This window comes from Pipistrellus hanaki, assembly GCF_964339955.1.
Source record: "Pipistrellus hanaki genome assembly, chromosome: 3".
NCBI lineage: Eukaryota > Metazoa > Chordata > Mammalia > Chiroptera > Vespertilionidae > Pipistrellus > Pipistrellus hanaki.
In genome coordinates this window covers 37,275,455-37,301,795 of record NC_140505.1, presented here as the reverse complement: position 1 = coordinate 37,301,795, position 26,341 = coordinate 37,275,455, and the positions used below count along the sequence as shown (strand labels likewise).

The 26,341-nt window shown below is 40.9% G+C and overlaps 1 protein-coding gene across 1 annotated transcript in view; it reads left to right on the top strand.

Annotated features, from left to right (window-relative positions):
- The first annotated feature begins 1,884 nt into the window (after positions 1-1,884).
- IPO5 (importin 5) overlaps positions 1,885-26,341 on the top strand; it is a 57,988-nt gene continuing 33,531 nt past the window's right edge. Inside the window, exons 1-8 of the mRNA XM_084880261.1 lie at positions 1,885-2,115; positions 9,912-9,992; positions 14,909-15,101; positions 19,798-19,900; positions 21,437-21,533; positions 22,121-22,225; positions 23,998-24,120; positions 24,206-24,326. Coding sequence (XP_084736387.1) covers positions 2,026-2,115; positions 9,912-9,992; positions 14,909-15,101; positions 19,798-19,900; positions 21,437-21,533; positions 22,121-22,225; positions 23,998-24,120; positions 24,206-24,326 — 913 coding nt within the window. The 5' untranslated portion in view covers positions 1,885-2,025. The remainder of the gene's footprint in view (positions 2,116-9,911; positions 9,993-14,908; positions 15,102-19,797; positions 19,901-21,436; positions 21,534-22,120; positions 22,226-23,997; positions 24,121-24,205; positions 24,327-26,341) is intronic.

The following is a 26,341-nucleotide window of genomic DNA, read 5'->3' as shown; positions in this document are numbered from 1 at the left end:
CCAATATTATAAAAATGACAAATTGTCACATCTAAGAAACTTCAATTCTACAGAGATAGGTCTGTAAACCTTTCATAGAGAAGCTTATCATTGTCACAGCTAGAACTTTCTAAGGGAGTTTTCTCCACAAATCAATTCGAATCCTTTAAAATACCTTGGCTGACAATCACAATTGCATGGGGATCCCAGGGCCTCTGCCCAGAGATTCTGGACACAGTGGCCCAGATTCTAATGTACAGCCACGGTTTCAAATTCGCCAAAAGGCAAATGTTTTTGTTTGGTTTGGGGTTTTTTAAATTATTTTTTAATTGATTTTAGAGAGGAAGGGAGATGGAAAGATAGAAACATCAATGATAAGAGAGAATCATTGATTGGCTGCCTCCTTCACTCCCCCTCCTGGGGCTGGAGCCCACAACCCTGGCATGTGCCCTTGACCAGAGTCAAACCCTGGACGCTCTTCCCTCTGCAAGCCACAGCTCTTTACCCATCCCCGGAGCCAAACCAGTTAGGGCAAGCAAGGCAAATGTTTTAAGTCGACTTCCAAAAGAGCAGAACTTCAGCAGAATAGTCAACAGGAAATTCAATTTCCTAAATTAAATACTATGGACTGCCAGAGGTGGAGTACTCTCTACCTCAACCAATGTGTAATCCTGTTAGAAACGTGGTGTCTCTTTTGAAGCAAAAATGAATTGTGTTCTTTTTTCCACTACAATGCAGTGAGCAGAGTAGGAGCTCAACAGAGGTGCCCTTTGGTTTCAACATTGCTCTCTCAGCCTTTGGCAGTTCCTGTAGTAAACGAAGATTGGATGTGTTATCTATGCACTAGAGGCCAGTGCATGAAATTCACATGCAAAAGTAGGCCTGCCTTCTCTCTGGCACCTGGGATTTGAACTTCCGTCTGGCCACTGGCCGGCACCTGGGACCCTGGGCTTCCCTTGTAGCCCCAGCTTCACCCTTTCTAATTTTTACTAATTAGTCCGGTCTAATTAGCATATTATGCTCTTATTATTATTGATTAGTGTGCTGCTACTTAAATAAGGTCTCTGAGCCCCCAGTACCTGTGAGGACCAATATACAGGAGAGATCAACCCTACAAGCGAGTGCTACTCAACTTCTCAAAACCAAAGGGCAGGACCCCCCAAACCCGGGATTGAAGGAAATAGTCAGGGAACCTGAGGTGGGGAGGAGCGGAGGCGTGGGTGCTACAGAGCCTGTTAGGACAGCCTGGGGCCGGGGAGAGGCCTGGCGGGAGAGCCCAGAGCTGAGGGATCCCTCTTCCGGGCCAGCCCAGGGCGTGAGTCACCGGGAGCACAGGCTGCATCAAGGGGTGGCCAGAGGGTCTGACAGATGGAGGTTCGGTCGGGGGAGAACGGATGTTGTGGAACTTAGTGGGAAATGGGTTTCAAAGGAGCTCTCTCCCTAGGGCGTCGGGGTTTGGGATCGCAGGGGCCAAGGGCGCAGGAGCTGGGGGAGCTCCTGGGGCCGCGGGGATGGGGCCAGCCAGCCGGCCGGCCGCGCCGAAATCTCCCGCGCTCTGAGCTGGCCCCTCCTCCAGGCCGGGCCTCGAGCCCCCACGCCGCGGCCAGGCCCGCCTTTCGGCTCCTCCCGCCTCCCCCGCGACACCACCGCCGGGGCCCCAGTTCAGTGGCTGAGTCCCAGCCAGCCTGACCCAGTCCTAACCCAGCGGCACGCCACGCGCCGCCAGTGACGGCACCGCAGGGTGCGTGGCCAATCGGCGTGGCTCCCGAGGAGGCGGCTTCGGCCCCGCCCCCTGCGCCCGGGGCCAATGAGGCGCCGACGCCGGCGGCCGCGGCGGGGTGAGGGGTCGCGAGGCCCCGCCCCATCCGCCCCTTTCCCCTTGGCCCCTCCCCTTCCCGCCCGGCCCAGCTAGTCCCGCGCGCACAGCTGGTGCCGGTCCCGGCGCTGGGCCCGCCCCCCGCCCCTCCCGCCGGCCCGCCAGCGCGCCTCACGGCTCCTGTCTCCCCTCCCTCCTTCTCTCTCTCCCTCTCTCTCACGCCTAGCGCAATGGCGGCGGCCGCGGCGGAGCAGCAACAGTTCTACCTGCTCCTGGGAAACCTGCTCAGCCCCGACAATGTGGTCCGGAAACAGGCAGAGGTAAGCGGGCTCGTCGCCCAGGCGCCTCGCCCCGGCCGGCGCGCCGATCCCGCCCGCGACACCGCCACACCGGGCCTCGGCCACTCAGCCGCGGCGGCGGCGCAGGCCGGGCCGGCGGGCGGCGGCGACGGCAGCTCAGCCCACGTGTGAGGCAGCGCACGGCGCCCCCCCCCCCCCCCCCGGCGCTGCCCGGGGCCCTCCCGACTCTTGCAGCCGCGGGGCCCGGCGCCAGTTTCCTCCCGCCGCCGCCCCTCGCACACACGTGCGGCCGCTCCTGACATCCTGCCCCCGCCCAGACGGGGAAGCCGGGCGGCGGGGTGGGCTGTGGGGTGGACCCCGGGGTTCCCCTCGCCCCTTTCCCGCTTTCTCCTAGTGGGAACCTCCCTCGCTCTTCTCCGTGGTATCCACCCAAGCCCGACTTTTTTTTTTTTTTTTGGTCTCCCAAACCCTGGCCGCCACCTGACCCATCATCACCTCTGCTTCTTTCTCTGCTGCCCCCCCCCCTCTCTAAGTACCATCTGCCCCTCTAGTCCCAACCTCTGCTTTTGAAGTGTCTGTCTAGCCCTTTTGCCTTCTTTCCACTTATTCCCACGTAGCCCTCTTTCCCTTCTCTAGTTCCTAATAGCAGAAGCTGGATGTCCCACCTCTTTCCCAAGGTCTTGTGAAGTTACCTTTTACGGTTTCTTCCTAGCAGCTTCCACCTTACTTTGCTCTTCCTTTCGGGAGAAGTCTTTGATCTCTTAGAGATTTGTGGTCTCATAACGTTAAACGGGATGTCCTGGGACTCCCGTTGTTTCACCGGGCCAGTGCCATATGTTGAATTCTTGCATTTTCATTAAATCTAACCGGAGAATCATTTTTTTTTTTTTAACTACCTCCAGCTCCTGGCCTCCGAAATGTGGAGCTGTGATAACAGTTTCAAAAGACAGTCTTGCGAGTTCATTTGCGAAGTAGCAATAAGACACCTTTGGTTTTATGTAAGACTGGTGGTATGCTGTCATTTGTTGAGGCCACAGTCTATTGGAGACTCTTGAAGGGAAGGGCAGAAACTTTTAAGTGCATTATCAGGAGCTATCTTCAAACTCGGTGATATAACGGAGTTCTTTGCCACCTTGTGATGGAAGATTTCGATGATGCAATGAAGGATGTTCAGCCAGATCTTTTTACAGAGTAAATCAACATTTATGTTACATATAGCTAATGAAATCAGGGGACAGGTCCTGTGGACTCACAAGATTTATAGTTGTCTTTAAAATCACTGTTGTTAATAGATTTTTAATAGGTTTAACAATGCTGGTTACACTTAGTGGTTTTTAAATGTGTGTGTATGTGTGTTTAATTGATTTGAGAGAGAGAGAGAAACTTCAGTGATAAGAGTGAATCATCAATCAGTTGCCTCTTGCTAACCTACCCTACTGGGGATTAAGCCTGCAACCCCCGGCTTGTGCCCTGACCACAGCAATCTAACCTCACCCTCCTGGTTCCTAGGACGATGCTCAAACACTGAGTGACACCAGCCAGGCCACTTAGTGCTTTTATAATTAGCAAAGTAGATACACTGAAAGTTCAGTTCTTTAAACAACTACTTTAAGCAACTACTAACTTTATCCTGATGACTGTTGATTTATTTATTATACATTTGAATACCTGTTCAGGGTAAAATTTCAAGTGGTGTAAATAGTTTCTTCTCATTCTTTAAAGGGAACCACTTTTAAGTGTCCCGTGAATCGCCCCTGAAAGAGCTTTTTATTAGTATATATATATGTTCATTTTTGCATGAATGGGCGTTTAATACACATTATTGTGCAGCTTGACTATTTCACTCAGTGTATTTCACATTGTCACGTAAGGGATTTTGTTAAAGCAGCTGTGAGGAATTCCATCCTATGGCTGTATTATGTATGCAACCAGTCCTCTTGAATGAGCATTGAGATTTCCAGTCTCCTGCTCTTGAAAACAGGGCTGTATGTAAAAGTAAATGTATTCCTATTTTTTTTCAACTTTGCCAGGTTTATTTGTAGAATACTTAAAAGTATTTGTCCATAAAAGTAATATGCATTTATTAGTTGCATCAACTTGTACTCTTGTGACGATGCCTGTTAAAACATTGTAATGCTCTCTGCTAACTCTAGAAGTAATTTTTCACAGAAATAAGTTCTTAATCCCAACCCATAATAGAAATTTCCATGTGTTGCAAAGCAGAACAGCATTGTAATTAGTAAGTTAATTTAATTCTGCCTCTTCCTTCTAGTTGCTTAAGTCTCTATTGTCAAGCTTAGCAGGGAATCTCTCTTCTGTAGAACAAAAATATGTGTCTGGTTCAGCTTGAATTCCAATTGGTGTCTGTTGTAAATTTTTTATCACTTCCATCACTTTGGGGATAGTTAGCAGCACTCAGTAAATTTTCTCATATAAAAAATTTACAATGGAAAGTAAGTACTGTTATTCTTAGTCTCTTTATTCCTAGTAAAAACATTCAAATAATATATTTTTACTTTTTTAGTATATGTGAAATATTATAATACAGGGTTTTCTTAATTTGACACAGAAAAAAGTGTTAGAGGGGAGGTTTCTTGGCACCACATAACTTCATAATATGCTAATTTGTAACAAAATATTATTTGAAAAAAGAAATAACCTGCACATAATGATACCCAATATCCTCTTTTTTGCATTATAAAACGAGCCCTTTATCACAGCCTGATATAACAAATACTTTTTTTTTTTTTTTTTTTTTTTTTAACTAAGGGCTTAGCCAAGGCTCAGGAAATATCTTTGTAATTTACTCAATCAAAATAAAAATACTTAGTTGACACATAAATACCAAACTGTTGACTAAGGTGACTTTTTTTATATTCAAATAGGAAGTTAAGTACAGTAAAATATTCTTTTATTGTGATTATTTAAATAATTGAAGAACTTCAGAACTTATAAAAGTTTAAGCTTTCATTGTATAAATCATTTGTTAGGCTCTATATCTTCTATTTAAAAATCTTCAAGGATTTTTCTCTTTAACTTTACAAAAATATGTTTACACTATTTGAAGAAATTATATAAATGTCCTTGTTTCAAAATATAATTAACATGAATGAACAATTGAATAAATAATTGACAGGTACTCCAGAGTTAAATATCCAGGATGACTTTTTGTTGTTGTTATCAATCCTCATCCAATGATATTTTTTCCATTGATTTTTACTGAGCGTGGAGGGGATTGAGGGGAGTGAGAAAAACATCCTTGTGAAAAGAGATACATCAATTGGTTGCCTCTCACATGCCAAAACGGATTGAGCTTGCCATCAAGATATGTGCCCTTGAACAGAATTGAACACAGGATCCTTCAGTCCACCGGCCAACACTATCCACTGAGCCAAACCAAAACCAGCTAGGACCATGATGACATTTTTATATGAAATAAGTATTTTATCAATCATTTGCATAGATTGTATATTTCCATTAATTTTTTAAATCCTCACCTGAGAATTTTTTTAATTGATTTGAGAGAGAGAGAAAGAGAGAGTGAGAGAGAGAGAAACTGATCAGTTTCCTCCCATATGTGCACTAACTGGGGTCGAACCCATAACCTAGGTATGTGCCCGGACTGGGAATTGAACCCACAACCTTTTGGTCTGCAAGATGATGCTCCAACATACTGAGCTACCTGGCCAGGGCTAATTAATTTTTCCCATTGACTTTATACCTCATTGATTCTAATATAGAACTTTAAATTGAAGAAGGGCAACATTGTAATATTGATTTGAATTGAAGGAGGGTAACATTGAAAACTACATCTGATTTTTGAGGAACCCAGATATTTACTAAGTAAAAGTTGTCTCTTTTATGTATCCATTCACAAGATAGGCTCTCTAAAAATTTATGGAATGAGTAAGATAAATATGTTAGCATTTCCCTAGTGGGCAGGAAAGTTGAGAGGAGAAATTTCCTAATGTGCAATTGTGCATGTAGAACAAGTGGAATTGAAATTTTATTTGCCATGACACTGGTGACATTCATTGAATTTGCCTGGGCTAGTGCTAGGAATAGTTCTAGAAGTTTTCTTTATATTTGCTTAGAAATATTCTTCATACTCTATTGTGCTAGGTTCTAGGAATAGAGAGGAAAAGATACCATACATGCCTTTGTGGGGCTCAGTCTGCTTAGACTTAAGAAAATTTTTATTTATTTGTTTGTTTACTTATTTGTTTACTAGGGGATTGGGCCTAAGCCAGCAGTCAGACATCCCTCTTGCAGTCTAGGGCTCTCACAGTCCAGGACCTCTTGCTTGCTTCTTACCGCCTGCCTGCAGTGGAGATAGGAGAGGCTCCCGCCACCACCACTGCACTCGCCAGCCATGAGCCTGGCTTCTGGCTGAGCAGCACTCCCCCTGTGGGAGCGCACTGACCGCCAGGGGGCAGCTCCTACTTTGAGCGTCTGCTCCTTTGTGATCAGTGCATGTCATAGCAACTAGTCATTCTGCCATTCAGTCAATTTGCATATTAACCTTTTATTATATAGGGTTTTTATATTTTTTTTTTAAATCTCTCCTGAGGGCACTTTTTAAAAATTGTTTTTATTTGAGAGAGAGAGAGAAACATTGATGTGAGACAGAAATCAGTTGCCTCTTGAATGCACCCTGAACAGACCCAAAACCTAGGTATGTGCCCTGACTGGGAATCAAGCCACCATATTTTGGTGACCAGGATGATGCTCTAACCAACTGAGCCGCCCAACCGAGGCAAAAAAGTTACACCAGATTTTAAAGCTATTTTCTTTTTATCAAACTGGTATCCTTTCTTTTGAAACTATTATCCTGTCCCATGTTTTGTAATACTGTATCTAATTGCTACTGCAGAACAGATCAAATGGGAGAAACCTCTCAGGAGTCAGGTGTCACTCCTGCTAAACTGTTCCTCCTTGATTTCTAATTTATGAAGAAACTAGAGGCTCGGTGCACAAAATTCGTGCACGGGGGTCCATCAGCCCAACCTGCACCCTCTCCAATCCAGGAGCTGTCAGGGGATGTCCTACTGATGGCTTAGGCCCACTCCCCGTGGTTCTCTGCTCTGCAGGGCTTGGGGACTTCGCCGCAGCCGTGGAGACAAAGCCCTTGTGCCCTGCTGTCCACTCTCTGTCTGCTGGGCCTGGGGCGTAGCTGCCATGGGAAGAAAGCCCCCAAGTCCTGCTGTCTGGGCTCTGTCTGCGATGTCTGGGGACTTCCCCCACCACTGCCAGTTAAGGAAACCCCCATGCCCTGCAAACAAAGCCCCCATGCTCTGCTGTCCAGGCTCTGTCAGTGACAGGCCTGGAAACTCCAACAGCGGTGGAGTGGTGAGGCTGGATCTGCTGCTTGTTCCCCGCAACCCCCAGCCAGGCTGACAGACCAAGACACTCCAGCAGCAGGGCTAAGGGGACTGGGCATCACCATCTTTGTGATGGTTAATTTGCATATTACTCTTTTTGTTTTTTAGGTAGAAGGATACTTGACTTAATCCTTATAAGTAACTCACACTAATAGTCTCAATGTAGCCAAGGTTAGAGATCATCAACATTTATAACAGGATTTCTGAAAGTGATATACTAATACTTCCCCCCCGCCCCTCGCCCCCCAAACTTGATTTAGCCATTGGAGATGTACTGGTTAAACATTTATAGCATCTACAGTACACTAGGGACTCAGCCAAGGTACAAGGAATAAAAAGACAGTTTTAGTGTTCTGTGCGAGATTATGTATAAATGAAAAGGCTATATTGGTTTTTTGATAAAGATTAAGTGAAAAATCTCAAAGTATATCTATTTTTGCAATCTTTTGAATATTTTTACATAAATTATATCATTTCTGGGTAAATAAATTCAAGCCATCTTCTCTCAGCTGTGACTACTTTGTGTTACAGTTTTCAGCACTGTTATGTTCTAAGTGCTTTTATTTTTATTTTTTTATTAAATTATTATCTGTGTACATATTTTAACATTGCCCCCCCCCCTCCTATACACACCCTCCCTCCCCAGAGTTTTGTGTCCATTGGTTGTACTTATATGCATGTATACAAGTCCTTCGGTTGATCTCTTATCTTCCCCAGATCTCCCTACCTTCCCCGCTGTAATTTGACAGTCTGCTTGTTGCTTTATGTTATGTTCTATGTGCTTTTATACTTGACAGAAATGTGAAGTTATCAAAAGATTTTGAATTCTTTCTACCAAATTTGTTCTTCCCTAGATTGAGATAATGTTTGAGAAATTTGAAAACTATATAGTGCTGTCTAAATAGAACTGGTTGTTTGGTGGAGTCATCCCCCAAGGGTGAAACCTAGAGAGCATTTAATGTCAAGGATGTTGAGTGCATTTAGCCTCAGAAGACCAAGGTCTACTTTGGGCAAGTCATTTAATTTCTAAGCCTTATTTCCTTACTAGAGGCCCGGTGCATGAGATTCAGCCTGGCCTGCACCCTCTCACCTTACAGGAGCCCTCAGGGGACATCCTTAGCACTGCCTCGCCAGCTGTGAGCTCAGCCTCTGGCTGAGCAGCACTCCCCCTATGGGAGCACACTGATCCTTCAGGAGGCAGCTCCTTCATTGAGCGCCTGTCCCCTGGTGGTCAGTGGGCATCATTGTAACTAGTCTTTCCCCTGTTTGGTCAATTTGCATATTAGCATTTTATTATGTAGGTTAGGATAGGTCATTATCTCCAGGACATCATGGAGCAATCACTTAATAAAAAGTGTAATGTAGATGTGGATTCAGAGACACCTTGTTTTCCCTTTTTTGTCCTTATCACTTCTGTCCAGAGAAACCAGGTAAATTTTATGGGGTGGTATCTAGTAGACAGCAGGCAAGCTCTTTGAATTAGACTGCTACAAAATTAACATTCTATCTACATTATATAGAATGTAGTGGATAGATCAGAATGGACTATCTATACTTATTGTCAATTCTAGTCAATCAGTTTAAAGAGGTTTCTTGGGGAAAGCAATTCAAAGGGTGCTTAAATTAATGATTTATTTTCCATAGTAAAAGACTGCTATTGTTAAAATTTTTATATATGCACATGGATGATACTTTCACTTGGTTTTGTAGATATTATATACTTAGGTCTTGTGTTTTGATCCACTCTGACCATCTGTCTGTTGGCGTCAACTTAGTTTTATTGTTTACCAATTTGCTCTCATTTGCCATTATTAATAGAAAAGGAGAGAAGTGTCCTGAGTCTCAAAAACCTAGATTTCAAAATCTAATAGTCTCTTGGCCAAATTTCTCCTGACTGTATGTATTTTTTGTGTATAATATGGTTTTAGTATAATCCTTGCTTGAAAAGAAAAGGTAGCATAAAGAATTTGAACACTTTCCCTTTTTCTGACTTGCTTCATCTGATAGATGTAAGAAGTGCTCATTTGAACCAGTTTCATATCTTCTGATCTAAAAATGTTGACAAGATAAGCAGTTTTCCATGATCTAAGGAGATAGTGAGTACTTACTTTGCAGCATGGCAGCTCAAGTCACGCTTAATACCTTCATAGGCCTTGAGTGTTAATCAGGGGAACAAAAGTTAGGGAAATGTGTACACATAAAAAAATCTAAAAGATAATGATAGAAAGGAATTTAATAAGTAACTCCTTGAACATCTTCTTTTCCCTAACCTATCTGAAGTATATTTTATGGTACAGGAGGAAATTTTAACCCCAGGCCTAGATTATATGACTTCTCATGCATTGATCTTTCCCAGCCTTCATTTCTTTTCACTGATGGTACTCATGATGTTTTCTAACTATATTCTAACCTTTCATGTTTTTCTTTTTCATGTAGGAAACCTATGAGAATATCCCAGGCCAGTCAAAGATCACATTCCTCTTACAGGCCATCAGAAATACTACAGCTGCTGAGGAGGTACTATAATATTTGAGAATATATTTATTATTATTATTATTATTATTACTACTACTACTACTAGAGGTCCGGTGCACGAAATTCATGCAAGGGGCAAGGAGGGCACCGTTTGTTCTTCAGCCCAGCCTGCACCCTCTCCAATCTGGGATCCCTCTCACAATCCAGGACTGCTGGTTCCCAACTGCTTGCCTGCCTGCCTTCCTGATTGCCCCTAACTGCTTCTGCCTGCCAGCTTGATCACCCCCTTACCACTCCCCTGCCAGCCTGTTTGCCCCCAACTTCCTTCCTCTGCCGGCCTGGTTACCCCTAACTGCCAGCTGGTTTGCTCTGAAGGGTGTCCTGGATCTGGGTGGGGGTTCCCTTGGGGTGTGGGACAGCCTGAGCTGGGGCCTGTGGTGGTTTGCAGGCGAGCCACATCCCCTGGCGTCCCAAGTGGAGGCCCTGGTATCTGGAATTTATTTACTTTCTACAATTGAAACTTTGTAGCCCGGAGCAGAGCCAAGCCTCCTGCTCTCTCCGTGGCCAGCAGCCATTTTTGTTTGGATTTGTTTACCTTCTATAATTGAAACTTTGTAGCCTTGAGTGGAGATCTTTGCTGGGCAGGCTGAAAGCTAGTCTTCCTTTGTTGCCTGGGAAACCCAAGCCTCCCTCATGCTCTCTGTGGATGTAGCCATTTTGGTTGGGTTACTTGGCATACTCGCTCTGATTGGCTGGATGTAGTGGAGTGATAGTTAATTTGCATATTACTCTTTTATTAGGTAGGATTATTATTATTATTTCAGAGAAAAAGGGAGAGGGAGAGATGGAGACATCAATAATGAGAAAAAAATCACTGCTGCCTCCTGCATGCCCCCTATTGGGGATTGAGCCTGCCAACCAGGCATGTGCCCTTGACCAGAATTAAATCTGGGACCCTTCAGTCCACAGGTCGATGTTCTAACCACTGAGCCAAATCAGCTAGGGTGAGAATATATTCTTTTTTTTTAATTTTTAAAAAATATATTTTATTGATTTTTTTTTTTTTTTACAAAGAGTAAGGGAGAGGGATAGAGAGATAAAAATATCGATGAGAGAGAGACATCGACCAGCTGCCTCCTGCACACCCCCTACCAGGGATGTGCCCGCAACCAAGGTGCATGCCTTTGACTGGAATCAAACCTGGGACCTTTCAGTCCACAGGCCAACAATGCTCTATCCACTGAGCCAAACTGGTTTCTGCGAGAATATATTCTCATAAGTTGGATGTTAGATGGTGGTCAAAGTGGATAGTGAGTACTATTGTTACTATGTAGACATTACCTTATTTGCTCAAAGCTATTGGAGTTTTAAAAAATGTCGAAGTGCTCATATTAAAAATGACAATGATACATCCCCCCATGTCAAATGATGTGTCCAGGATATTTAAAAGTTAATATTTTTAAAATAATTGCATTAAAATTATCAAATATGATTTCTGTGGCTATAAAATTTTTTCTAGCTCAAGACAGCTCATTCTAAATGAAATTTAATTCTTTATGTATTTTAATGTGTTGCTAAATGATCTGAAAAAAATACTTTTTATCTCTTTTAAAATGTTATCCTTATAGCTATCTCTAAATGGAGAGAAATATCTACTATAAAGTTGTTTGGAGAATAAAGGACATTTTGTAGAGTCCTTTTAAAATCATGGCTTTTAACAAATTAACTAATTACCAAATCAAATTTAATGTTTTTTCTACTTTTCTATGAATTTATAGCTAATTTCTTTCTTCCCAAAAGTAATATCTGTGTATAACATTGAGTGTGACTTGAATATCCTATTTATTTTGGAAAAAGCATTAAAATACCCGAATCGAGAAAACATATATCTATTCTTTAACTCAAAATGAATGTGAAATATGAACAATAAACTTAAGTCTCTACAGTTGGCTATTTTAATTCTTGAAGGTAGATGCAAGTTAGCTACAAGACAATTATTTTTTCAAATTATAAGAGAAAATTTATTTGGAAAGTTACAGAGGTAATAGAAGTAAGCTGTGTGAGTTGTGTAGGCTCAGGAAACATTTCAGAAACAAAGACGGCCCGTGAGCTCAGGGGAAAGAAAGGCAAAGGTTAGGACACCGGGGAAGAAGAAGGGGAGGGAAAAGGCCAGAGCATGCTTCCCACAGGGAGAGTGCACAGCTACAAAGCAAATTTTAAAACAGAACAATATAAAAATGGTTGAGTTTTACTTTTAAAAACCCATATTGAGCCCTGGCCAGGTGGCTCAGTTGATTGGAGCATCATCCCCTACACCAAAAAGTTGTGGGTTTGATTCCCAGTCTGGGCACATATGGGAGACAACTGATCTGTTTCTCTCTCACATTCGTGTTTCTCCCTTCTTCCTCTTTCTCTGAAAATTAGTAGAAACAATCCTCAGGTGAAGATTTTTTAAAAATATCTATATTGAAACCCATTTAAATCTTGATTTGATTTAGGAATTAGATGATTGTGAACTGGCTTCAGCATTTTTATTGTGGCTTCATTGTTTTCAGTATATGTGTGAGAATAGAAATATTTTAGCCACTTTTATAGGAATTTTAACCACTTTGGATTTTTGTGTTAATCCTTATCCAAGGCTATATTTCCATTGATTTTTAGAAAGTGTGTAAGGAAGAGGGAGAGACAGAGAAATATCCATGTAAGAGAGACACATGGAATAATTGCCTCCTGCAGCACCCTAACCAGGGCCAGGGATCGAGCCTGCAACTGAAGAAGGTGGCCTTGACAGAAATAAAACCCAGGACCCTTCAGTCTGCGGGCTGACAATCTATCCAATGAACCAAACTGGCTAGGGCTAGCATATAAAATATCACTATTTTTTTTAAAAATTATGGACTTGCCGGGACCGGTTTGGCTCAGTGGATAGAGTGTCGGCCTGCGGACTGAAAGGTCCCGGGTTCGATTCCTGTCAAGGGCATGTACCTTGGTTGCGGGCACATCCCCTGTGGGGGGTGTGCAAGAGGCAGCTGGTCGATGTTTCTCATCGCCGTTTCTAACTCTCTGTCCCTCTCAATTCCTCTCTGTGTAAAATCAATAAAATATATTAAAAAATAAATAAATAAAATAAAATAAATAAAAATAAAAATTATGGACTAATGGGAGACTATAACAGTTTTTTTCTATTTAAATGTTTTTATTGATTTCAGAGAGGAAGGGAGAAGGACAAAGAGAAATAGAAACATCAATGATGAGAGAGAATCATCAATTGGCTGCCTCCTGCATGCCCCCCATTGGGAATCGAGCCTGCAACCTGGGCTTGTGCCCTTGACCACAATCGAACCGGGGACCCTTCAGTCTATAGGCCGACACTCTTTCAACTAAGTTAAACCAATCAAGGGCTAGAGTACACATTTTTAAAAAAATATATCTTATTGATCTTCCACATTGATGTGTCCACATCAATGTACATGCCCTTGACCGGAATCGAACCTGGGACCTTTCAGTCTGCAGACCGACGCTCTATCCACTGAGCCAAACCAGTTTCGGCTAGAGTACACATTTTTAAATAAGTTTGCTATCTGTTTTAAGTAGTTCAGATGAAATGATTTCTCAGTGAAAAGTAAATGGAGGAAAAAAAATGGCAAATTTTATTTGTATAGTTTAACTCTTTTTGTTGATCATAGTCCCAAAGAAATTTGATAAAGAATAGCTGTAGCTTGCCGGGACCGGTTTGGCTCAGTGGATAGAGCGTCGGCTTGGGGACTGAAGGGCCCCGGGTTCGATTCTGGTCAAGGGCATGTACCTTGGTTGTAGGCATATCCCCAGTAGGGGGTGTGCAAGAGGCAGCTGATCGATGACTCTCTCTCATCAATGTTTCGAACTCTCTATCTCTCTCCCTTCCACTCTGTACAAAAATCAATAAAATATATTTAAAAAAAGAATAGCTGTAGCCCAAAAAAAGAAAAAGAACATGTATAATTTGGTTTATGGGTTTAATATCAAATTTTATAATGGTGTTTGTGTCAACTTTTGATTATCTTTAATAATACAGGAAATGCAGGTGATACAGAAAACACAAAACTTAAATTCTTTAGGTTTGAAAATGGGATAAGAATATGCACATTGAGATTGATTGTCTTTTTTTTGGTGTTGGGAACTTAAAATATTTGTTTGCATAAATGACATGTAAACATAAATAGATTTGATAGCATTTTATCTAAAGAGGTTAATGAAAAGTCAGTAATATAGCAAGATAGTCCAGGATGAGAGTATATGATTATGTGGAAGATGCACTTTGGATACTAGAGTGAGTGCCAAATGGAGAAGTAGGAAATACAGTTTTTATTAATATCTGATTTTTCTTCCCAGAGTATATTAAAAATAGGAATTTTAAATAGGTTTGTGATGCTGTGATGTGTTCCTATTTGAGATGTAATCTCAGGTCTTTTACTCAGCTATAAAAAAAATACTTTTGGGTAGTATTTTCTTATATAGTAGGCTAATGTGATTAGAAATACTTTCATATTTTTTCAAAATCAAATAAAATGCTTTTGGAATGAATTGTCAAAAGAGTTGTGAGCCCTGGCCAGTTTTGCTCGGTGGTTAGAGCTTCCGCCCCAGAAACAAAGGGTTACAGGTTAAATACCTGGTCAAGGGTATATACCTTGGTTGCACACACCCCATCCCAATCCTCATCCCCCTGTCAGGTGTGTGTGGGAGGCAACCAATAAATGTGTCTCTCTCATATGGATGTTTCTCTCTTCCCTTCCTTCCATCTCTCTCTCTCCCAGTTCTCCCCCCTTCCACTCTATCTTTTCTAAAAATCAATGGGAAAAATATCCTTGGGACAGGATTAAAAAATAGTGAAATACATAAATGGCAGAGGGAATCTAGTTTGTTAGAAATTTTTTTCTTTAGGAAGACAGTAAGTTATTAACAATGTTATCTACTTATAGGCTAGACAAATGGCTGCTGTTCTCCTAAGACGTCTTTTGTCCTCTGCATTTGATGAAGTCTACCCAACTCTTCCTTCTGATGTCCAGACTGCCATCAAGAGTGAACTACTAATGATTATTCAAATGGAAACACAGTCTAGCATGAGAAAGAAAATTTGTGATATTGCTGCAGAGTTGGCCAGAAATTTAATAGGTTTGTATGCAAATGCATTTATTATTATCTATATATATAAAAGCCTAAGTGACTGAACAACTGAATGACCAGTCGCTATAATGCACACTGACCACCAGGGGATAGATGCTCAATGCCCCCTGGTGGTCAATGTGCTCCTGCAGTCCCTCCTGCCAGCCCCAAGCGGCCCCCATCAGGACTGGGCTAGATGGCTCTGATCAGCCTCGATTGCCTACCAGGTCTCTATGTTATAAAAGAAAAAGCACAGTTGACATTGAATAATATATATTTGAATTGCATAGGTCCACATATATGGGAGTATTTATTTATTTATTTTGCAATTTGCTGTTGGGAGTCTGGATACCATGGGTTGACTGTATGCATTGTTCTATACAATCTTAGATAATACACTTGAGCATCTGTGAATTTTGTTACCTGACACAGGTCCTAGGATCAATCCCCAGTGGATACTGAGAAAAATAGGAGAAGTAAAAGTTAATTGTGGTTTTCTGTTGTGTTTGGGGTGGGTACCCCTAAAGTTTACCGACTGCCCCCACCAATACATTGTTCAAGAATCAAATGTTAATATTATCTTTTTTTTTTTTTTTTTTTTAAGTGGAATCTGTAGAGGAAAATTCTCAAGAACATGAGTATCATTTATTCTGTTCAAAATGATAGTTATTATGGATTCTGCATTTAGGGCCAAAATGATAGATGTTTGTGAAATGCAATCATACCATCGGTGTTTATCATATGGAGAATTAGTATTATAGTTTGTTTGAAAATTGGGTGTGTTTTTTTTTTAAAATATATTTTATTGATTTTTTTATAGTAAGGAAGGGAGAGAGATAGTTAAAAATATCGATCAGCTGCCCCCTGCATACTCCCTACTGTGGATGTGCCTGCAACCAAGGCACATGCCCTTGATCGGAATCGAACCTGGGACCCTTCAGTCCACAGGCCAATGCTCTATCCACTAAGCCAAAACCGGTTATGGGAAAATTGTTGCTTTTATTCCCCCTTAATCTGTACAGTTTTGAAAGCATAGACTGACTTTTAGCCTACTTTGTAGACTTGGCAATACAAGAAGAAATTAGTGGAATCCAGGTGCTTTTGCTATTTTTTTTTTTTTTTAATCTTCATTCACCCAAGGATATTTTTTTCCATTGACTTTTAGAGAGAGGGATAGACTGAGTGAGAACTATCAGTGTGAGAGAAACACATTGATTGGTTGCCTCCTATATGTGCCCTGCGTCAGGGAGGAGCCTGCAACCAAGTTATATTCCCTTGACTGAAATTTAACCCAAGACCCTTCAGTCTGTAGGCTGATGCTCTAGACCAGGGGTCTTCAAACTACGGCCCGCGGGCCATATGCGGCCCGCAGAGGAGTCTGATCCTGCCTGCCAGGTTTTTTGGGCAGTGAGCGCAGCCGAGGTGTTACAGTAGGAATTAGTAGTTCCTATAGTCCGGCCCTCCAGCTCTCTGAGGGACCGTGATCTGGCCCCCATTTTAAAAAGTTTGAGGACCCCTGCTCTAGACACTAAGCCAAACTCACTAAGGTTGAAACAATATTTTTAGTATGTATTTTTATTGATTTTAGAGAAGAATATAAGTCTGTTGCCTCCCATATATGCCCAACTAGAATCAAACCCGAAACCCTTCAGTGCTTGGGACAACTCTCCAACCAACTAAGCCACATTGATCAGGATGAAACTGCTAATTTTGAATTTTTAAAAAAGCTTAGGAAATCCTATTTTAAAATATTATTATTTTTTTTACTTATTTTTATTATTTTTTATTAATCTTCACCTGAAGATTTCCCCGCAATTAATATTTAAAGAGAGTGGAAGGGACTTGGCGGGGCGGGGGGGGGGGGGGGAGGGGGGGGGAGGGGGGGGAGGGGAAATCAATATAGATTGCCTCCCATGAGTGCTGTGACCAGGGCCAGTATTGAGCCTACATCTGGGATATGTGCCTTGACTAGAATCAAACTTGAGACCCTTTGGTCTGAGGGTGGACACTCCTAACCACTGAACTGGCTTATTTTTAAATTTTTTAACTGCATAGATAAGAGGTTTTTTTTAAATCAATCACTTGATAATAAAAACATTTTCAAAATGTTTCAAGGTGTTCTCTTCGTAGTATTTTAAATTGTTTTCATTTATTGCCAGGCCAGTGTGGTTTAGTGGTTGAGCATCGACCTATGGACCAGGGAGTTATCATTCGATGCCAGGACTGGGCACATGCCTGGGTTTTAGGAGACAGCGGATCAATGATTCTCATTATTGATGTTTCTGTTTCTCCCTCTCCCTTTCAAAAATCAATTAAAAAATATTTGAAAAGTTTTTCTTTTATTAGTTTGAGAGAAAGAAATAAGTTCATTGTTCCACTTATTTATCCATTCATTGGTTGATACATGTCTGTGCCTGACTAGTGACTGTACCTGCAACCTTGGTGTATCAAGATGATGCTCTAACCAACTGAGCTACCCAGCCAGGGCCAGAAGTGTTTTCTTTTAAGCAGCTATTTTATTACAACTCAAAGCAACATTTTTAAAAAAATATATTTTATTGATTTTTTACAGAGAGGAAGGAAAAGGGATAGAGAGCTAGAAACTTTGATGAGAGAGGAACATCGACCAACTGCTTCCTGTACATCCCCTACTGGGGATGTGCCCACAACCAATGTACATGCCCTTGACCGGAATCAAACTGGGACCTCTCAGTCCGCAGGCCCACGCTGTATCCATTGAGCCAAACCAGTTTTGGCAAAGCAACATTTTTATGTTAAAGAGATAGGTGAAGGGTATTTTTCTTAATCTCACTAATTAGCACTAATTTCAGAAAATCAGCAAATAATGGAGGGAAATTTTTAACAAGAAAAAGTGCAATCGCAATTTCTACAATTCTACATTTTTTGTATAAATATAAATGGTGAGTTAAGAACGCAGTATATTTTTGTGGTTGCTCATTTTTATTACAAAGTAGCACAAAAATTTTGTATTTTAAAATCTTGTTTAAAAGTAAATACATTGAGCCGAAACCGGTTTGGCTCAGTGGATAGAGCATCGTCGGTCTGTGGACTGAAAGGTCCCAGGTTCAATTCTGGTCAAGGTCATGTACCTTGGTTCGGGCACATTTCCAGTAGGGGGTGTGCAAGAGGCAGCTGCTAGATGTTTCTCTCTCATCGATGTTTCTAACTCTCTATCCCTCTCTCTTCCTCTCTGTAAAACATCAATAATTTTTTTTAAGTAAGTACATTGATAAAATCTGATAACACTTAAAACTGGAATGTGTGAGCACCCTACTCTGGGTCCTGGGATTCCCACTCCTATATCATCTACAGTTTGAAATTAATAATTATTTTGGTTTCAAGACCTTGTTATCATATGTTAGCTTGGCCTATTTTTGTAAACTCTTTAATAACAATAGTATATATATTTAAAGATACAACCAGTCAAATAGTCACAGTGATGCCTTTTCTCCAATCCCACTCCTTAGAAGTGACTCCTTTTAATACTTGTGCTATGTAACACAAATATAAACAATTGCTTTTTATAAGATTACTAGAGGCCCCGTGCATGAAAATCATGCACAGGGGTTTGGGGGTTTCCTTCAGCCCATCTTGCACCCTCTCCAATCTGGAACCCCTCGAGGGATGTCCAACTGCCCTCTCAATCCGGGACTGCTTGCTCCCAACTGCTCGCCTGCCTGCCTTCCTCATTGCCCCTGACCACGTCTGCCTACCAGCCTGATCACCCCTTAACCACTCCCATGCCAGCCTGATTGATGTCTAACTGCTCCCCTGCCAGCCTGTTTGCCCCCAACTTCCCTGCTCTGCCAGCCTGGTCACCCCTAACTGCCCTCCCCTGCAGGCCTGGCCCTCCCCTGCAGGCCTGGCCTTCCCCTGCAGGCCTGGTCCCCCCAACTGCCCTTTCCTGTAGGCCTGGTTGCCCCCAACTTCCCTCCTCTGCCAGCCTGGTCACACCTAACTGCCCTTCCCTGCTGGCCATCTTGTGGTGGCCATCTTGTGTCCACGTGGTGGCAGGATCTTTGACTACATGGGGGCAGCTATCTTGATCTTGTTTGTTGGAGTGATGGTCAATCTGTATATTACTCTTTCATTAGATAGGATAGAGACCTGGTGCATGGGTGGGAGCCAGCTGGTTTGCCCAGAACAGTGTCCCGGATCACAGTGGGGTTTCCCTTGGGGTGTGGGGAAGCCTGGCGAGGGGCCTGTGGTGGGTTTGCAGACTGGCCACACCTCCTGGCAACCCAAGCAGAGTCCCTGGTATCTGGGATTTATTTATCTTCTACAATTGAAACTTTGTAGACTTGAGCGGAGGCCTGGGCCCGCCAGGGTGTGCAGAAAGCTTGGCTTCCTCCATCACTGGGAAAGCACAAGCCTCCCTCCTGCTCTCTTTGTGTCAGCAGCCATCTTGGTTAAGTTAATTTGAATACTCGCTCCTGATTGGCTGGTGGGCGTGGTTTGTGGATGTAGCAGAGTGGTGGTTAATTTGCATATTACTCTTATTATATAGTAGTATATCATTTTTAAGTTAAAAAACCTAATTGTTAGAAGTTTTTTTTTGTTTTTAATGTAGAGTAGATGACATTTTCTACTACTATTTTGAATGAGGCTTATAATGAAAGGATTCACCCTTAATGATTTGAAGTTCTGACTTACACGCTTTATGCCTGGATTTTTTTACTTTTAGATGAGGATGGTAACAACCAATGGCCTGAAGGTTTGAAGTTCCTTTTTGACTCAGTCAGCTCTCAAAATATGGGACTGCGGGAAGCTGCCCTTCACATTTTCTGGTATATACATAGATCTAATTTTCTGAAAATGTTAATGTGATGAATATGCAAAGCACATTTTTATTTTCTAGTGTAACAACTTTTTATTCTTAAAAGTCCTTCAGATAAGCTTTGTATTTGTGTTGGAAGTAGAATTGGGGGCGGGGGGAACCAAAACTTTTTATTTCGTATTATGATCCTCATTTGTATATGAGGGCTCTCTGGAGCTTTTTTTTATATATGTATATATATATTTTTTTTATTGATTTCAGAGAGGAACAGAGAGGAAGAGATAGATAGAAACATTAGTGATGAGAGAGAATCACTGATCAGCGGCCTCCTGCATACCCCACATGGGGGATCTAGCCCACAACCCAGGCATGTGCCCTTAGCGGGAATCGAACCTGGGTCATAGATCAATGCTCAACGGGCTGGAGCTTTATTTATTTATTTAATTTTCTTATTCTGAAAACATTCTGGAACAGTTTCTTCGGCTTTATTTGGAAATGGACACAGTACTAAATGTAGCTTTTACAAAACCTGCTTTAGTAATGGCGTCTTGAAGAAGAGAAAGAAAAGACTCATGCATCCCTTTATTTTCTGGGTCTTCTGTGGTCAAGCTTTATAAAAATGTAATATTTTAATAAACTGCTATGTATTTATAAGCAGATGATCGAAGTTTATAATGCAGTAACTATTTGCATTAAGAAAAAATTTGCCCCACCATGTTATACAGATCACTGCATTTAAAGTAAAATTTGGTTTATAAATTTTAATGATTATATACATTTTTTTCAATAAGGTATACCTTGAGCATCTGAAGAGGATAAGGGTAGATATTAACACCATTTTCTCCTTTATTTGTCAGATGTATCTAATTTATATCAATAATCCAGAGTAGAGAATTAAGTAAAAGTATTTCATTTGTTTACCTAGTTTAAAGTAGAACATAACTTAAACTACCCTGGATCACCAAGACTAAGAGCAGACAGTGAGAAAGCATGGTTATGGCAGCTACCGGGTGGTTGCTCTTGTCACATCCTGCACTTTAGGTTAGCTTCCCACTGAGACAGTATCAGAAGAAAGCACTGGGCTAAGATGGGTGGCTTAATCATGTATCCCTGGGTCTCCCCCTACTCCTAGTCTAATCACCTCCACTATGTTAATCCTTATGGTTGGAAAATACCCACCCCTCCACCAAAAGAGGATAGCTTGGAGGGGAGGGTATTTTTCAACCTTAATGATTAACACACACTTTTGAGTCAGGTAGACATTTAATTAAATATTCTAGTTATCACTTTACTAAGATGAAATGTAATTTCTTTTTATTTTTTTATTGACTTTGGAAAGAGAAGAAAAAAGAGAAGCATTGATTTGGCTTTCTACTTATTTATATATTCTTTGGTTGATTCTTGTATGTGCCCTAACCACAGGTCTTACCTGCAGCCTTGGGGTAATAGGACAGTGCTCTTAAGCAACTCAGTTATCTGGCTGGGGCATATGTAATATAGTTTTTTATATTAAAAAAAACAAAAAACATTTTGAATCATTTTTTAGGAACTTTCCTGGAATTTTTGGGAACCAACAGCAGCACTATTTAGACGTCATCAAACGGATGTTAGTTCAATGTATGCAAGATCAGGAACATCCAGCGGTAAATCATTTCAATTTCTTTAATATTAACATCTAATTTAAGATAACATCTAATTTGTGAAAGAATTTATGTATTTGGAAATTGTCTTTAATACTTTAAAATATAAATACTAGGCTGGTGCCATTTGGGGCTCAGCCCATCTGGTTTTCCAGATGACCTAATAAATTTATAATTCTTTACCTCATCTCCCACTCCCAAATCTATATATATAAAACTGACTTATATGTACGTCTGACCGACCGGCTGACATACATATGACTCCCACTGGCAATTTAAGAATAAATGTTGACTCATACATGCATCATATATATAAAGGCTCTTGCCAGTGCCAATCGCATGTGTGTGTTTTGATCTGTGATTTTCAGTCATGAATTTGGTTGACACTTATAGAGAAAGGGCGAATAGCAGTATTGAAATATGCCTTCTAATTAATTTCCTTTCAATGTGCACAAATCTGTACACCAGGCCACTAGTGTATATATAAATAGTTTTATTGGTATGATAAAGAGAAATCCTTAGTAACAAATCTGAACTTGCATCCATTAAAAGTGTCTCATGTTTGATATTTTTTACTCTCATCGCATTAGATCCGAACACTATCTGCTAGAGCTACAGCTGCATTTATACTTGCAAATGAGCATAATGTTGCTCTGTTCAAACATTTTGCAGACTTGTTACCCGGATTCTTACAGGTAAGAAAACCATTTAAAATAGATGATAATTATATCTTAATTGGTTTCTGTAATTTTATAAATGCATATCAGAGTTACATTCATTTATTCAGTAAATATACATTGTCTGTGTACTGGTACTAGGCACTGAGGATACAGCAGTGAACAAAACATGCAAATCATTGTCCACTTTGAACTTAAATCTATTAGCTATGATAGGTTCTTAGACTTTTAAAATACTTAGGTTAGAGTTTTAGAGTTTCAGAGTTTTTCTATAATACAGATGATATAAGCAACTTATGCTTATTGAATATGTAATCACATGGGTTACTTCCATTGAATCGTCCAAATAACCTATGAAATTAAATGCCCATTTTACATTCAGGAAAATTAAGGAGGAAAGCATAAGAAAATTGGCAATTCCACAGTGTTGGAAAGTGGTGGAATCCTGCATGATTCAAACCCAAATCAGACTGCAGTTCTTAACCTTAGCCAGAAGGTTTATAGCAGTTTGTATTATAGTTTATGGTTAATTCCCATTATTGAATGTCAAGGATAGGTTATTATGTTAAGGTCACCTGCCTCAATGAGAAGGTAAAGTAAGATTGAGTAAATTGGAGCAATTAATCTTCTTAGACTCCAAACCCATTTTTAATAACGTATTTTGTAACTTCCCATATTCTGTCCTAAAATGAAATGCATAGGTAACATAACTAACACACATGCACAAATTTTTAAAATATCAATACATGGTTCTAAGTGAATAAAATTTTTTTTTAAGTAACATATAATAAAAATGGCATACTTTCTACATATAAATGCTAAAGCATGACTACCACAAAAGAAATAGTAGATTAGGTGATTTTTAAAAATTTTTTTTTAAATATATTTTATTAACTTTTTACAGAGAGGAAGAGAGTTAGAAACATCGATGAGAGAGAATCATCGATCAGCTGCCTCTTGCACACCCCCTACTGGGGATGTGCCCACAACCATGGTACATGCCCTTAACCGGAATCGAACCCTGGACCCTGAAGTCCGCAGACCGACACTCTATCCACTGAGCCAAACCGGTTTCGGCAGATTAGGTGATTTTTTTTTAAAGGAATCACGGTACATTTTTTTTTTTCACAGTACACTTTTAAAACTATGCAAAATAGCCGAATCCAGTTTGGCTCAGTGGTAGAGCGTTGGTCTGCGGACTGAAAGGTCCCGGGTTTGATTCCGGATAAGAGCATGTACCATGGTTGCGGGCACATTCCCGGTAGGGGATGTGCAAAAGGCAGCTGGTCGATGTTTCTCATCAACATTTCTAGCTCTCTATCTCTCTCCTTTCCTCTCTGTAAAAAAATCAATAAAAATATATATTATACAAATGCTAAAACTATGCAAAATATTTTGTGAGTTGGGTTCCAGGTTCTGATTATTATATGTAAGTTCATTTTGTAAGTGTTTTATATTTATGATTTTGTGAGATGCATGATAAGAAGGTCTTGTGAATTCCTTGGAATCATTTGGGTCACAAATGGAGGATAGCTACTACTCCTTGTTTTTGCCCATCTTTAGTGATAACAACCAAGTAAACATCTAAGAGAAATAGCAACCCTGTTGCAAACTGGTTAGACAGAATTAGAGAAGATAAAACTGAAATATTCTGCATGGGTCAGAGGGTTTAGTAGATATTTTTCTTTCATTGTTATCAAACTAAAAAGAGTCTATGACAAAACATTAACTTTTCCATTCTATTTTAGTAGTTCGTTACCAAACTTTACATTCTGTTTCATCTTTTCTAGGCTGTAAATGATTCATGCTATCAGAATGATGATTCGGTCCTAAAATCCCTTGTGGAGATTGCAGATACTGTTCCAAAGTATTTGCGTCCTCATTTGGAAGCTACTTTACAGCTAAGTCTAAAGGTAAATTAAATACTTCAGTAAACGTTGTGTTTATTATTTTCAGTGAATAAACTACTAAATATATGCAAATGTGTCTTCCTTATAGTTGTGTGGAGACACTAGCCTCAATAATATGCAACGCCAGCTTGCCCTTGAAGTAATTGTGACCCTCTCTGAGACTGCGGCTGCTATGTTAAGAAAACATACCAATATTGTTGCACAAACTAGTAAGTCAGAGATCTTTAAATGGTTTATATTAATATAGGAAAATTGTTGAATAAATGTGCTGAGAGTTGTATAAGCTCACAGGTTTGTTAATGTGCTTTAAAATTCAGAAGTGTATGGGGAAGTACATCTCTGTACATACTTAATGTATGTACCCAACTTGCTGGCTTTACTGCATCTCTCTGAAACCTAACATGATAGCAGGCATGACTTGTAATAACTAGAAATCAAAAAATTTTATGGAGAAATTTTATATAATATTAAAAGACCAAAAGAAACATTGAAAGAACTAAGTATCAGTTCTCAAATGGATCTATAAATTCAGTATAATTTTACTCAAAATCCAATTTATGTTGAAGAACATAGGTTCTCGAGTAAAATGTTATTAAAGAGAATTTTGTTAAACCAAACAGAGGTCTTGCCCTATCAGCTGTGAAAATTTAGAATTTGTTGATGGTTCAGGTGTAGACAAATGCATTGGGTGGAGCAAAAGGGTGTGGAGCAGAACCACTCAGGTGGAAGCAAAACTGACTTCATGAAAAGTCCTTGCGGCGATCGGTTATTTCTCCTTTAAAAAGTACCACAATCTTAAATATTCTGTAACAACCAATTTAGGGTTGATTAAAAACTAATGCAGACATGTTTTATTTTTTTAAATATGTTTTTATTGATTTCAGAGAGGAAGGGAGAGGGAAAGAGAGAAAAACATCAATAATGGGAGGGAATCATCAATTGGCTGCCTCCTGCCTGCCACACACTAGGGATCGAGCCCTCAACCTGGCCATGTGTCCTGATTAGTAATCTAACCATGACCTCCTGGTTCATAGATGTACACTCAACTACTGAGCCACGCCGGCTAGGCCATAGACAAATTTTATAAGTAAAGCTTGATAGATAGTAGGGAAGGATTTTTTAAAAGACTGATTTAAAAACCATATATGTAAAAATATTCCTAAATTTGCAAAAAGGAAAACAATTTTCTGACTCTCCAGGGACATCATAAGTGAAACAAAGTTTTGTTATCCAGAAATTAGTCAAAAGTTAGTAACAGGAAATTCACAAAAGAGGAATCTAAAATAGCTAAAGAACACTGCTCTTTCTCAATAAAAAAGTGTAATTGTGGAATATAGTGTATTGGAAACTTTGACAATATCAAGAATTGATGAAGTGTATAGATAGAAGACATTTTTACAGTTCTAGGACACTTCACACATTGTGATGAAATAAGATAGGCCTTTTAACAACTCCCTTTAGCAAGCTTATAAAACCACTATGGAGAACAGTTTAGTGCTGATGAAGATACTTGTAGGTACTTAAACTCACACTTGTCAAAGAGATATGTATTAAGAATTTCATCAAAGTAAAATTTGTAATTGGAAACAACCAAAATGTCCATCAACAGGATAGTGTTTATATAATGGAATGCTATGAGAAAAAAAGAAAATTGCCAGAGGATACATATAGTATGACTAGGGGCCTAGTGCATGAATTTGTACACCTTGAAAGGAACTGTGAGCTGTGAGGCTGTGTTCGGCTCGGGGGCAGGTGTTGGCACATCCTCCGTGCCCCCACCCAGCACTTCCTGAAGTAGCCCCTGGTCTCTTCTCTGTCAGCAGCCCTGCTCCTGCCACCACAGCTCCTACACACTCATAGCACCAGCACTGGCTCTGCTCACACCTGTGGGGCCAGTGCCATTCACAGGTGCAAGCATCGACTGCTGCCCCAGTCACCCCTCAGGAGCAGGGGAAGGCAGAAAAGCCCTCAGGCGATCAGGACCAGCAGCCGCTCCTCGCATCCTCTGGAGGTGCTGAGCAATAGAGATGGCACTGGGCACCAGCTGCTGGTGTGAGCGGCAGCGGGTGTGAGCACCAGGCAAGACTGCAGGGCATGGGAGCAAAGAATTTTCAGTAACCACTGGAGGCTCTCCCCAATGACAGTGACCGGCGCCCCACCTTGATCTGACACCCCCACTCACCTGCTCCACCATCCCACTGCTGCTAACACCCACCATGTTCCA